The sequence below is a fragment of the Colobus angolensis genome, unplaced genomic scaffold (genome assembly GCF_000951035.1).
Source record: "Colobus angolensis palliatus isolate OR3802 unplaced genomic scaffold, Cang.pa_1.0 Scaffold160, whole genome shotgun sequence".
Classification (NCBI taxonomy): Eukaryota; Metazoa; Chordata; class Mammalia; order Primates; family Cercopithecidae; genus Colobus; species Colobus angolensis.
The window spans coordinates 3,561,833-3,576,716 of NW_012114711.1; the positions used below are offsets into that span (position 1 = coordinate 3,561,833).

General features: G+C 33.3%; 1 protein-coding gene across 3 annotated transcripts in view; it reads left to right on the top strand.

Moving 5' to 3' along the window:
- The window catches only part of CHL1 (cell adhesion molecule L1-like), a 215,521-nt gene that overhangs the window by 121,235 nt on the left and 79,402 nt on the right, over positions 1–14,884 (top strand). For all 3 annotated transcript variants that reach the window (XM_011937220.1, XM_011937222.1, XM_011937221.1), the window contains exons 3-5: positions 5,379–5,563; positions 11,693–11,798; positions 13,886–14,073. In XM_011937220.1, the coding sequence (XP_011792610.1) occupies positions 5,473–5,563; positions 11,693–11,798; positions 13,886–14,073 (385 nt within the window). In that variant the 5' untranslated portion in view covers positions 5,379–5,472. The remainder of the gene's footprint in view (positions 1–5,378; positions 5,564–11,692; positions 11,799–13,885; positions 14,074–14,884) is intronic.

The following is a 14,884-nucleotide window of genomic DNA, read 5'->3' on the forward strand; positions in this document are numbered from 1 at the left end:
AAAAAAAAGAATTAAAAAAATAAATAAATACAATAAAATAAAATAGCTGAACAGAGTTTTCAGAGAGACAGAAAGAGGAAAAAGGTGCAAGGCTTTGTGAGGCCTAGACCAGAACTCAATCTAGGGTCAAAAGCCTGCCAGATTCAAGAAGTGAGGAAATAGCTTCTTGGGAGGAGCTATAAAGTCTTATTACAGAGTGTGTGACCACAAAGAGGGGAAGAGAATCAAAGAAGTTTTTGCAATCAATCTACTGCGCTCTCGCACTTTTGGGGAGAGTATTTTATATCAATCAATATAATTTCACCGCTATATACTTTAGAGAATACACCTTTATTTTGTAAGTTGTTATGATTTTGTAACTCTAGTAGAATCCACAGAAGTTAACCATGCTCCTTGGATCAGAATATTAGCAGGCGGGACTATATCCTCATTGCCACTATCAACAAAATGATCATCACTATCACTAGTATTAGCAAATTTTATTTATTTTTCTCTGCTAATGATACAGTACCTCACTTAAATCTCATAAGTGTGCTATACAGCAGCAACTATCACCCCAGTTTGTACAAATGAGTGAGAAGGTTGGGTGACTGTGAACCCAGGTTATACTGATTTTCCCATGGTCTTATCACTAGTCATCACTTTGTCATGTGACCAGTCAGGAGGCCACAGTAGCTTTGCACTTACTTGGGAGGCCAAGTAGAATGGACGAGGACTTAACCATCTCCCTTTTCCATTTCTCAAGGAAGAATATTAATTTAAATTAAGGGAGCAAGTTTTTTCTAGATTTGCCACCATGGAGCACTTTTAAAAACATCAGAGGGATCTATGTAGTCACTTTATAATACTCATGATGTATATGTTAGAGGTTTTGTTTTGAAGAGGCAAAGAACTTTATTTCATTTTTGTTGTGTTGAAACTTGCCCTAGGAGGTATGCACGCTTGTCCATGTTAAACTAATGTCTTGAAATCAGTGTATTCTTAATTCTTATCCCACTAGTCATACTGGAGAACCCGAGGGAGTCAGGAAGGTTCGATTGCATTGAAGTGACTGCACTGTCTGGGGTAAATACCTGGGGTTCATTGTCTCATGCCAAGAAAATGTAGAACACGGACACACATGAGGAGTTTAGGGGCAGATGTTTAATAGGCGAAAGAAAGAGAAAGGAAAACAGCTCTCTCTCTAGTGAGAGAGAGGGACTTCCCAGAGGAAAAGGCTGGCCTGCTGCGGATGCACCATATTTTATAGGCAGGCTTGAGGAGGTGGTGTCTGATTTATGTAGGGCCCATAGATGGGTTCGATCAGGTGTGACGTTTACATAGTGTGAAGAAAAGGCTGGCCACCTTACCCTAAGTACCCTAATCATATTAGGTGACTGGGCTTTCCAGTTGACTGGTGCCATCTTGTCTGCTCCTTACTGTACATGTGACTGGCAAAGGGAAGAGAAGATAGAACTGCCATTTTTGAACATGATTGGCAAAACTGCCAGGGTCTACGTCTGCAGTTCTCTTTTGCAGGCTGCTCTTTGTTAAAAAATGATTTGGGGGTTGCTTTTCATTGAAAAGGAAAACCTTGCCTAGGGGACTCTGGTACCCTCACTATCTGCCTAAGTAATTTCTTCTTAACTCCTATATCAGTATGATGTGACACTGAGAGAGCTATTAGGCTGGTGCAAAAGTTATTGTGGCTTTTGATGGCAAAAACCACAATAACTTTTGCACAAGCTAAATTTTTCCTTTAAAGTGGTTGGCAGGGATGATTTATTTTTCCTAAGGAAGAGCTAAGATTGTAGGAATATTTAACCCAATTTACCTAGATTCATAAAAATTAATAGATTCCTTTGTGGATCTGAGTTGATATCATTAATATAAGCTATCAGACATCAGCTTCATGTGACTTAACTTCAAAAATATTTTAGTAAGAGTATAACTGGAATGTTTGTAACACAAAGAAAGGATAAATGCTTCAGGTGATGGATACTCCAGTTACCCTGATGTAATTATTCCACATTATATGCCTGTATCAAAAGATCTCATGTACCCTATAAATACTATGTACTCATAGAAAGTAAAAACTTTAAAAAAATTAGTTCTTGCCTTAGTGCCAGCTCCATTCTGAGTTTCAACAATTGCTATTATATTTGAGGCCGGGCATGAGGCATTAAATGCCATTGTTTCAAGAAAGATAAATGGGAATATAATTTTATTGCTATCTTACTGTTGCAAAATGGCATTCCTAAGCAACGTACCCTTTATGAATTCTGACAATGAAATTAAGACTGACTTTCTGTTTTCAATCTGAAAGCTATTTTGGAGCTTTCATCATCAGCTAATGGAGTCTTACTTGAAGGGGGTCACATTTAAATTTCTAATAATTTTTATGTTATAGCCTGTGAACATACAAATTTCAGGTAAATTGAAGCTAATTCCTGCAGGAGGTAAGGTCATATTTAGAATTAGTCATTATTCATATTCTGAAAAGTGATGATGTCATTATGGGAGAGAATTTCTTGGGTTAAGACCATGCACTTAAAACTATTAAAATTCAAAAAACTGGATCACCATTACTGAATAATTAGTATCTGTAAGCTACTTTACTACAACAATTAGAGACCATTGAACTTACTGCCCTAAATCAGGAGATTAATGGAAATTGAGAGTGTTCTCACTTACTTGGCTATCTGGTTATTCTTGTTCCCTATTTCAGAGGTGAGATGATGTAAAATATTAATCTGGAAATATGATCTCCTAGTAGCATAATACTTTGGAAAGTCTTGTTCCTTACAAATAAAGGGCTACTCACAAAACACATATATAAGATGCTCTTAATTAAAGCCATCAGCACTGAATATCAATGGAACCAAATATTAAATAATAACTAGATTGCAAGTAAAGATTGATATATAATAAACAATGACTTTAGATGACTATTACCAAACTATTTCCAAAAAAAGAAACAGGAAAAGGAAAATTCGAAGGGCAGGGTGTTGATATTTTCCTTAACATTTTCATATTAGTAATAGCTACATGGTTTAATGTCTCCCAACTTTGCACAAATATGTAGGACTCACTTTTTGTAGTTAAGGCAATATTTTGCTTTTTATAATGAAAGCATTTTCCACGTTTTATTTCGTTGATTAGGATAACTCATTTCATCAGAAAAGTAGCATCAATTAACATAGTGACACATTTGAAAATATGTGTTAAATTTACCAGTAGAACTTAAATTACAAGCATAAGTTATTTGTCATTAGAAAATATTCTGAAGCATACAAGAGTCATTTTTCCCAATACCCATTTTACAAACAGGTCAATTGAGGTCAGGCAGAGTAGAGTAATGCCGTTACTCTAATTCAGGACAAAGATTCACAACTTTTTTGGAGGGTGAGGGTAGTATTTTCTTTTATGATTAATATAATTTTGTTCTCAAAGTACAACATAAACAGTATTGCTGTTCCATAAGATTCCTAAAACTATAAAAGAACAGCGATTAGTTACTACTTTAAATTTTACCAATCTGTACATATATTCAAAAGATACAGGTCCATAATCTCTTAAGATGCAATTTAAGGTGAAATAATAAAGCCGAAATACTTAGAATTTAATATAAGTTTAATGGCTTTAGTATCTCTGTATTCGTTAATTTTTTCACCAGTTCTTTTTTTGTTTTGTTTTGTTGAGACGGAGTCTCCCTCTGTCGCCCAGGCCGGAGTGCAGTGGCCAGATCTCAGCTCACTGCAAGCTCCGACTCCCGGGTTTACGCCATTCTCCTGCCTCAGCCTCCCAAGTAGCTGGGACTACAGGTGCCCGCCACCTCGCCCGGCTAGTTTTTTGTATTTTTAGTAGAGACGGGGTTTCACCGTGTTAGCCAGGATGGTCTCGATCTCCTGACCTGGTGATCTGCCCGTCTCGGCCTCCCAAAGTGCTGGGATTACAGGCTTGAGCCACCGCGCCCGGCCTTTTTCACCAGTTCTAAGTGAACATATAGAGTAATTGATTTTTAGAAAACAAAAGAAAATTACATACCTTAAAGACTAATTATCACATTTTGGAGCAAATTGTTATATTATTACCTTCAATAATACATGGTAGACAATGTACAAACAATGTTTAGACATCTGTTATCACAATGTTTCAGAAAAAAATGAAATCATAAGAGAAAGTAAAAAAAAATTGAAACCTGCTGGGCGCGGTGGCTCAAGCTTGTAATCCCAGCACTTTGAGAGGCCGGGATGGGTGGATCACTAGGTCAGGAGGTCGAGACCATCCTGGCTAACACGGTGAAACCCCGTCTCTACTAAAAAAAAAAAAAGAAAAAAAAAAAGAAAAAATTGAAACCTTAATTCTTATTCTCTTTCTGTAAACTTTGGAATGAATAAATATTCTGTTTAAATGAGAAGCAACTTATGCCTTCGTCTTCTGCTGGAACCAAACTCACATTTGTAAATTTCAGTTAAAAAGGCTGGTTATTCATTTCTTCTTTATTTTTTCTTTCCTCAATCTTGCTGAAACTATCTATCTTCTATTAGTGTGAAAACTTTGAAGATGAAAAGCTATTTCACCAGAAAAATCAATGATGTGTATATGTGATCCTTAGTCATGACTCAAATGGGAATGGATATCTAATATAAAGAACTGAGTAAAAAAGAACCACCTTTTAAATAAAATTGACTAAATGAAGTTATTCTCTTGGCTATTAACACTCATCAGTCATATACACCATGGAATACTACGCAGCCACATAAAGAACAAAACTGTGTCCTTGCAGCAACATGGATGCACCTGGAGGTCATTATTCTAAGCAAATTAACAGAGGACTAGAAAACCAAATACTACATGTTCTCATTTAGAAGTGGAAGCTAAACACTGAATACACATGGACATAAAGATGGAAATAATAGACACTGCAGACTACTAGATGGGGGAGGGTGAGAAGGAGTGAGGATTGAAACACTACCTATCGGGTGCTATGCTCATTACCTGAGTGATGGAATCATGTATACACCAAGACTCAGTGGCACTCAATTTACCTATGTAACAAATCTGCAGAGGTACCTCCTGAATCTAAAATGAAAGTTGAGAATGGAAAAGAAAAACCACTCATGTGTGTAATATGATACCTTCCAAGTAAAACTTCCTCTGACTTAGAGATGTGATTTATTGGAATAGTTTGTGGTTTACAATAGAGTGTATATTCACAGTCCTTTATTTTACATAGAAAGGGGAAAAGCTAATTTCATTCATGTGGAGTTAAGAGAGAACAATTTCATAAAGAGGAAATATACTGCCAAACCAAAAAAAAAAGCAAATGTATTTAATTTGTTATGTTGAAATTTTAGAGTTTATGAACTAACATGTTATTCTGTTTGTTTTTTTAGTTTCCAGGTTAACTAAAGTCTCAGCTTGAAACCAAAAGTAAGAGGAGACATTAAGATTTTCATTCTTTCTGGGTTATCTCCTTCCTGAAGAGCAATGGAGCCACTTTTAAATGGAAGAGGATTAATCATATCTCTAATTTTCTTCCTGTTAAAATTCTCAACAACAACTGAAATACCACCCTCAGGTAAAGTTATAGCATTCAGTGCCTATTAATGGAATTTCATATTTGCATTTTGATTTTTAAGTAGAATACTTATGGATTGAGGATGTGACTTTTCTCCATATTTCTATATATTCTTTAGCAATCTGTCAGGAGAATTCATATTTACCTTTTTTGTTTTGTGGGTGGCCGATACACGACTGCTGTAATTATTTTGCAACCCAGGCTTTTAGTTCCTTATGCAAACTTAGAACATAACGAGAATAATAACCTATAGATAAGTTAGCATTTTTCCATGTGTCTAGGATTATCTGCAATATTACCAACAATTTCACTTTTATATACTTAGGTTACTTAATCAAGATCCAGAAATTACTGACATTCAACCAATTATGTCAAAAAGGAATTGGATAAACTTTGTATTCTTTTTCAAAATGATTATATTTAAGAATGAAAACAATGAATTAGCAAAATAATAAGCCGTTTTACAAGTAAAAGTATAAGATTATATCAGCTCTCAAAATCTATAGCATTATATAGTGTGCATTCATATTAAGAGGTTGGACAGTAGTTTGATGGAAATATATAAATATATATTCTAACACATGTTGGTAAAATGGATGCAGATTTTTAACCATTATAAATCAGTTTGAACAAGTCATGGTAATTAATAGTTAAAAAGAAATACATCAGCATCAGCAGGACATGGTGATACATGCCTGTAGTCCCAGCTATTTAGGAGTCTGAGGCAAGAGGATTGCCTGAGCCCAGGAGTTCAAGACTATAGAGTGCAATGATCACACCAGTGAATAGATATTGGACGCCAGCCTGGACAATACAGTGAGACTTTGTCACACACACAAAAAAAAAGCTAAAAAAAATCTGCAAACAGAACCTATGTAATAGTATATCAAGTCTATCGCAAGTTTTTCTTATACTACAGGCGTATGGGATCTAAAAGACGCATGAGAGGTTATTAATACATTTTTATCCATATAGTTCAGGAATAATCTCTATTGTCTCTTTTGTATATATTTTGGAGAGTTATTATATTAGAGGTATGTGTTGTTTATTAGAATCTTAGTATTATAGGTGATATTTGTGAATCTTCCAAATTCTAGAGAAATAGCCTTGAGCTCATAAAATTTAATAAATGTTAGAAAAGTGTTGAGATTTAACTAAAATGTTGCTTTTGAAGTACTCAGGCTGAATGTGAATAGAAAAGGAAACAACTCTCTGACTATACATAATATAATGTATTTAAAAACTATTCTAAAGGCCACCTTAAATTACTTGATACAGCTATTTTATAGTATATACTTCGGAAAGCACTGCAATTGTAGTTCCATCCCCCCAGGTAGAAACCCCTTCTCTATTATTTTTAACAGATAAGTAAGCTCTGTTTTGACATTTCCATTTCTTAAGAAATTCCACTTATCTGACCTACAAATATATAGACTTAAAGTTTGCTTTACATTTGGCTGAAATCTTTCAGCCTCCTGAATATATTAGATTTCATCACTGACCAGCCTTTTTGTAGAAATCCTGGTCAGGAGACTAAAGTACCTTCATCTTTAGCGAATTCTTTTGGTTTGAGTAAGCAGTAGCAGGTTAAGAGCAAGCTTCTTGGTAATCCTGTGGAAAAAGGTTAGTAATTTCACATTGTCTTCCTGATAGCAACAAAGATGCCACTGAGATTCCTGATTCAGATTCTTGACCATAATCTCTGGCATACAAATTTATTCTTCATCATTTCTTACTTTGTCAGTGGTGAAGGATATGAAATTTTGTATTAATTCCTGGCCCACATTTTTATTCTGGTTGTCTCAGTTACTTATGCATTTTCATGCTATAATGTCCTTAGACAACAACTGTTATAAAATATTAATGTCATGTTTTCAGAACATCTGAATATTATTCATTTATTTCAGGGCTCTAGAGCACTCAAAAGTAAATGCAACTAAGGCAGGTATCCAATTTGAATGTCAAGGAGTCTAGCGTCTCTATAATTGGCTTAATTATAGAGGAAAGGATTTATAATGTAGAATACATATTCTTATAAACACCCAAAGGTTATTAGCTCCAATCCCCAAATAATTAGTTGTTGCTGAGCTTTTACAACTTTAGCAAATTTAGGAAAGAATAATGTTCTAATAAACATGTTGTTCACAAGTTATTAGCTGATATCTAAGGGACTGTGGCCATTGTGTATCATCCCTCACCATTTATAAGTGCAATAAAATTTAAATAGTATGAATTTGCAATAAGCTCAAGTCTTGCTCTACACAGAAATAGTAGTAATCAGAAACAAAGTAAATGTGAATGAAAATACAGATATTTTGCATGTTGGTTTATGAATATCCAGTAGATAAACACTGAACTTGAACTAATATCCATAAGCTGGTAAAACTCACTTATCAGATTTATTAGGCAAGAGTAAAAATTAAAACAAGTAGAATTAATAAAAAAAAATTTAGAATTTGAAAAGGCATTTAGTTTTTATTCTACTCTGGCTGTCACTGCTCAAAATGTGGTTTGCAGAATTACTGGGGCCCCAGAGATACATCCAGATGGTCTCTGAGATCAATCTGTTTTTGTAATAAATCTAAGATGCCATTTTTTCATTTTCAATGTATTGTCCTTCGCTCTGATGATACAAAAGCAGTGGTGGCTGGGCATGGTGGCTCATGCCTGTAATTACAGGGCTTTGGGAGGCTTGAGGTCAGAGTTCAAGACTGACCTGGCAAATGTAATGAGACCTCATCTCTAAATATATATATTTATAATATTTATATATTTATATATTATATTTATATATAATATATATATTTATTATATATTTATACATATTATAAATTTGTGTATATATTATATATGTGTGTGTGTGTATGTATATATAAATAACTGGGTGTGGTGGCTCACACGTGTAGTCTTAGCTACTTGGGAGGCTGAGGCAGGAGGATCACTTGAGCCCAGAAGGTTGAAGCTGCAGTGAGCCATGATCATACCACTACATTCCAGCCAGGCATTGGCATCAAACTTTACTAGTAGTCAGATGATACTTAATGTCCATATACTTACAGTAAAAAAACTCTCAAAACAAAGCAAAACAAAAACAGTTTTGCCTAAGATTATAATTGTTGAAGCACTTACAAATTATTAATGTTATTAATTAACTACCTTGGAATACATACTTTCTAACATTCTAGTGAACTGGGAAGTAGGTATAAAATAATTATGTTATGTATCAAAGTGTCCATTTCTTGATTGCATGATTGCTTGAGTCTCTAGCTGGACATCATCTTCACTTTAAAGTTATGACTGACAAATTATGGTTTCTCAGATAGATATAGGTCAGATATTTTCCTGAAAGTGAACCAAGTGAGCCCATTCACTTCAAGGTAAATGACTGACCATATATAAGTCACTGATAAAATGACTTATCAGTGAGTGTTCAAGAAAACATTAGAACTGTGGAGGACACGTATTGTTTACTGTAAGCTTGAGAGCTTCCCGACATTTGATACTGTTGATTAGATCAGTGGCAATTCTAATAAGCATCAATTTTTGATATTCTGTAATTAAATGCATCAATATTTGGAAGACACAAAACTCAGTGAAAGGGTATTTTTTCCAAATGAAAGCTGCATGATGTTACAAAATCATTTGTAGATTTAAAAAAGTAAAATGCTTTAATGTTACAGAATATGAAAAGTTGATTGATAGGGTTTAGATTCCACATTGCAATGAATGTGTAAAAAACTACCACTTGTTGAGTTTTGGTGTTCTGTCTAAAAAGAATATCTACAATCATCAGAAAAGACTATAAAATTTCCCGTCATTTTTTAACTACATTATCTGTGTAAGGCTGAATTTTCTTTATATCTTTGAGCAAATCAACCCTATTGCAACAGATGGAATGCAGAGGCAGATATAAGAATCCATCTGCTTTCTCAAGAAATTACAGAGATCGCCTGTAGTTCTAGCTACTCGAAAGGCTGAGGTGGGAGGATTACTTGAGCTTGGGATTTCTAGGCTGCAGTGAGTAATGATCCTTCCCCTGCACTCCAGCCTGGGTGAGGGAGCGAGACCCTGACTGAAAGAATTAAGAAAAAAGAAATTACAGAGATTTGCAATCATGTAAAATAATGCCATTCTTCTCACAACATTTAAAGGTTTTCGTAAAATACGTGATTTATTTTAACATAGAATTATTTTAAATAAATTCGTAAGTAAACATTTTGAAAGACTTTTTCGGTTTTTATTTCTATCATAGTAAATATTGTTAACTATACCCCACATGAACAAATGCTCTTTGAGATGTCTTGTAATTTGTAAGACTGCAAAAGGGTCCTGAGACCAATACATTTGAGAGCAATTTATCTAGGCTACATCCTTAATATTACAAATGAGAAAACAGAGAGTGGTTCAGGGCCTGGTCCAATGTCACAGGTGGTAGGGGCTCATTTGCAACTCTACTGTGGAATAGTACTTATTTATGTTAGGCTCTGTGCCTGTCTCCAAATTGCTTTTCTCATACTTTATTTGCCAAAGTCAGGTCACTGCTGCTGAACAGTTTGCATTTCCTTATGAATCAACCCTGTCCTTTTATCAGAGATTCTAAGAACTATACTAAAAATGGATGTCTCCTTTCGAAAAATATTGAGTGCTCATCAGCAGTAGATCTTTACACACATCATGCTCTATGTTTTATTTCAAAGCTTAATTCAAGTTGTATTTCCAGCATTAGTAAATGTATTTTATAGTTGCAATTCTCAGAAATGTAATCTCGTTGCTCTACTAGGTGAGAGGCAAAATCACTTCCTACTTTTTTTTTTTTTTTTTACTTTTATGAATGATTTTCACTGTCACCCAGGCTCAAGTGCAGTGTCTTGATCACACCTCACAACAGCTTCACTTCCTGGGCTTGACATTAATCCAGCTAATTTTTACATATTTTTGTAGGGAAGAGAGTCTCCCTATGTTACCCGGGTTGTTCTTGAACTCCTGGGCTTCAGCGACCCTTCCACCTCAACCCCCCAAAGTGTTGGGATTACAGGTGTGAGGCACCAAGTGTGGTCCGCTCCCTACTTTTTAAAATTGTGTTTGTCTTGTAGATTACTTACCAAACACTAACAGAGTTTGTCACAAGATGAGAGGATATTTGAATATAAAGAATCTATTAATGCTATTATGCATTAGTTATTATTTTATAATAATGGTTATTAGTAAGTTAAATTTTCTAAGGAAATGGAGCAAAACTCTAGCTCCCAATAGATAAGTGAGAAAAAGTTATAAAATGAAAACTTATTATAAATGACGAATAACAAGCACTGAAGAAGCCCATGAAGGAACATTTATTAACCCCCCCAAAAAAAGAAAATTAAAGAGAATAAGGAGTTTATATTTTCCTTTGTAATAAATGCTAAACTATTATTTTGAAATGCTGGCATTCACTGGTGGGAAAAATATAGAGAACCACTCTACTTTTGTTATTTGTCTATATATTCTGTGGTGAAATGATATTTACAATTTACCCAGAGTAATTACCATTTGTGTCCATGCCTGGAAATTTATCATAAATCAGTAATTCAATAAAGGAAAAATCTATTTACTCAAAATGCCTATTGAAATACTTTACCAGGAAAGAAAAAAAATGGATAATAATCTAATAACCAGTATTAGAATTATTAAAAAATATAGCATATCAATGGGAAGAAATGATGTAAAAACAGTACATTAGTTCTAATGTGTTTATAGAAGCATGGAAGACTACAAACAGAACTTTCAAAGTGACTGAACCAAGTAAAAATGCATATGCATGCTAACATAGATTGAATGCCAATAATTTTAATAATATATATTTTAAAGTTGTGATGGCATAGCAAGTTTTCTTCTGCTTTAAAAATTGTTACATTATTCTGGGTTTAAATAAAATAAACATATACTAAAACATGAAATGATGGCAATGAAGTGTATTCCTTAGAAGTAAGTACACGTTGCAAAGAGAGAGTGAGATTTATTCGGATTTTCACTTTTGTACCATCCTTTCACTTATCAGTATACAAAAGAGGTTTAAATTGTTTTCGTTATAAATTAACCTTGCCTAGTGTTTGAATAGTGCATTTTTAAAGTACATATTTTAATATTTAGTTCAACAGGTTCCAACAATCACAAAACAGTCGAAAGTCCAAGTTGCCTTTCCTTTTGATGAGTATTTTCAAATTGAATGTGAGGCTAAAGGAAATCCAGAACCAACGTGAGTATTCTTTCAAACTAAGTGATTCTTTAAATGTGCACTGTTCTTTATGCTGTTCTATACTCTTACCATCATAAGCTTGTTGGACTATGAATCTACATATGATTAAAGCTAAGCGTTTAACAATAAAACAATATCCATGCAAACAGATATCAAATTTGGTTATTTTACATATGTTCTTCTGCCAGTTGAATTTATTTTGACCATAAACTAAGGGCTGTTATTAAAATACTTAGAGTAGTCTTTGGTACAGCAAAAATACTCAACAGTCCCTTAGTCTACAAATAAATAAGGTAGCTAAAAACTAGAAGATCCTTCATTCTACTTAGCAAAATGTAGCATTTATTAAGTCAAAGTTTGTAAACATCATTCTACACATATTCATAATTGTATGTCTTTAAATTTAAACATCTTATTCTGTGGATAGGTTGTTACTTGATTTTTTTTTAAGCTGTCATTGAAATATTGTCATCTCAAGTGGCAGAGTACTATTTGCATTATATACTACTATCTAGTATTATTTTCTTTTATAATTAAATAATTGTTATTCTAGGTGACCATAATCACTGATGAGTTTTTTCGAAATACCTCCTATTTTTGGAGAGGGAGAAAAAAATGTACATGTATTGGAAGTGAGAAGGGAGAATTTCCAATATTAAAATTCTACATGATTTTAAAATGGAAAGCAAAGCTTCATACTTCTATTAATCTGCATGATTATCTTATATTCATTAAGAATATACATGTTTGATGAAAACTGATGATTTTCAATTGTATCATGACTATTATTATTGCCTGATAATTTGATATTTAATAATCATTAGTGACCCATTAACATGCTAAATTATAATTATTTCTATGTTTAACCAAATGGAATATATTCAATCAATATATGTAAGTATAGATAGAATTACAATGGAATGAAGGATAATTTATTCAATCAGCATGAATATATTGATCAATATCATCGTATATTAATATTAATTAGCTGAATTATTATGTCAAAAAGTAATACCATACACTTGCCAACAATGAAATATGAAACACACAGAGAGACGTAAGATAAGTCAAGAGGGTAGCTGGGTAGGCCTACTCCTAATGAGAATACATGTCCGTGAAGGTTTGTTATTCCTGTTGGAAGAATAATCACATAGATTAGTGGAAGAATATGGTGCCCTGAAATATACCCAAATTTACATGGGTAATTCCAATATACAATGCTGAGCACAATCTAATTGGGAAGTCATTATTTGTCTATCAGACTGATAAAGATTTAAAAAGACTTTTAATGTCGTTGTTCACAGAACTGACACTCTAGCATGCTGAGGTGGGAATTTAGCTGCGTACATTTTTTTCTAGAATATAATTTTGCAACATTTATCAAATACTATAAAAAAGTTTTTAATTATTGCTTTCTTAATCTCATTTCTAAGGAATTGACATTTTGAAATATTTGGACAAGTACCAAAGAATAAATATATAGAGTTTTTTCTTACAATATTGTTCATAAAAGGAAAGACATTGAAATGGTTAAAAGTAATTAAAATAGTAACCATATGACAGAAGATAATGTAGCTATAAAAATTGTCTTTAGTATCATTATAATAATGTAAAAATCCAGTTGAAATTGTATATTCAGTGTGGTTAGAATATGTGACAAAATTCTAAAAATACTAATAGGAAATATTATCAAATGTAATAATAACGGGCTTGTGTGTTTTGGGATTTTGAGTGAGTTCCTTACACACACACATACATGAGCAGAAATTATATATGTGTCTTGTAGTCTCCAGAATATTAATAATAATCTTATGTCATCTTTCTAATGAAAAAATAAAGAAATAATTTTAATTTTAAAAAGCAAAAGCTAATTTCAATTTTAATCTTCTCATTTGTCAAGCTTTTTTATGGACAGTAATATTTCTCAGATTCTTCTGAGACCCTTATTTATATCCTGTTATATTCTATTAAGTACATACTTTTTATCATAAAATGTCTTGGTTTTGTCATTTTTATGCAGTTGTTAATAAGTAGTCTAAAAATGTGTTATTTTTTTCAGGATTATTAAGTTTAGTTTTATTTTTTAGATTTACGTGGACTAAGGATGGCAACCCTTTTTATTTCACTGACCATCGGATAATTACATCTAATAATTCAGGAACATTCAGGATCCCAAATGAGGGGCACATATCTCACTTTCAAGGGAAATACCGCTGCTTTGCTTCAAATAAACTGGGAATCGCTATGTCAGAAGAAATAGAATTTGTAGTTCCAAGTAAGTGCTATAATGGGAATTTCGTTTTACAAATATTCTAGTGAAGTGTTAAATAGGAGTTATATTGGGTTCCAATGAAATAAAGCAATTATTAATTAAATCAACTTATATATGTCTTGTGTTTTATTTATAAGGAAAAATTTCCTCCAGGTTTTGACACTTAAAATTGAATGACCTTAGAAAACAACATAATTTGACTCAGTTTCAGTAATCTTACATCTAACATGGAAAAATACAATGCCTGCTTTGCCTTATATGATGAGAATTAAACATATTATTAGCTAAACTTGGCTAAATTCCATGCAGTAATAGATAATCCCAAAACCTCTATGTAAACACGAAGTTATTCCTTGATAAAGCAATTTGCTGTGGGCCTGGCAACTCTTCAGGACAACTGTTTTTCCTACAGCCTTCTCGCTGATCTCAGCTAATGGAGACATCATCATTCTGTGGTTGCCTCTTGTGAAATATGCCATTTTGATCAAAGAGTCTGGGTCAGGAACATGAAAAATTGTATACAGGCTCTTCAATGCTTCTGACAAGAAGTTACACAGGCAAACTCCTACTCATGTTTTGTTAGGTGGGGCAAAGCAAGTTGCATAATCCCACCTAACATCAATAATATGATGCTCATTAGGAAAGGAGAACCAACTATTGTTAATGTTAACCATAAATAAAAATTATGTAAAACTGCAAGACACTTTGCTATTAGAGGTGTATTTATCAGTAATTGTCCCCTGAAGTAGTGTACTTTATTGATAGCTTCTTTGCCCTATGTTCATGGGATATCCATGACTACCTTTTATATTTG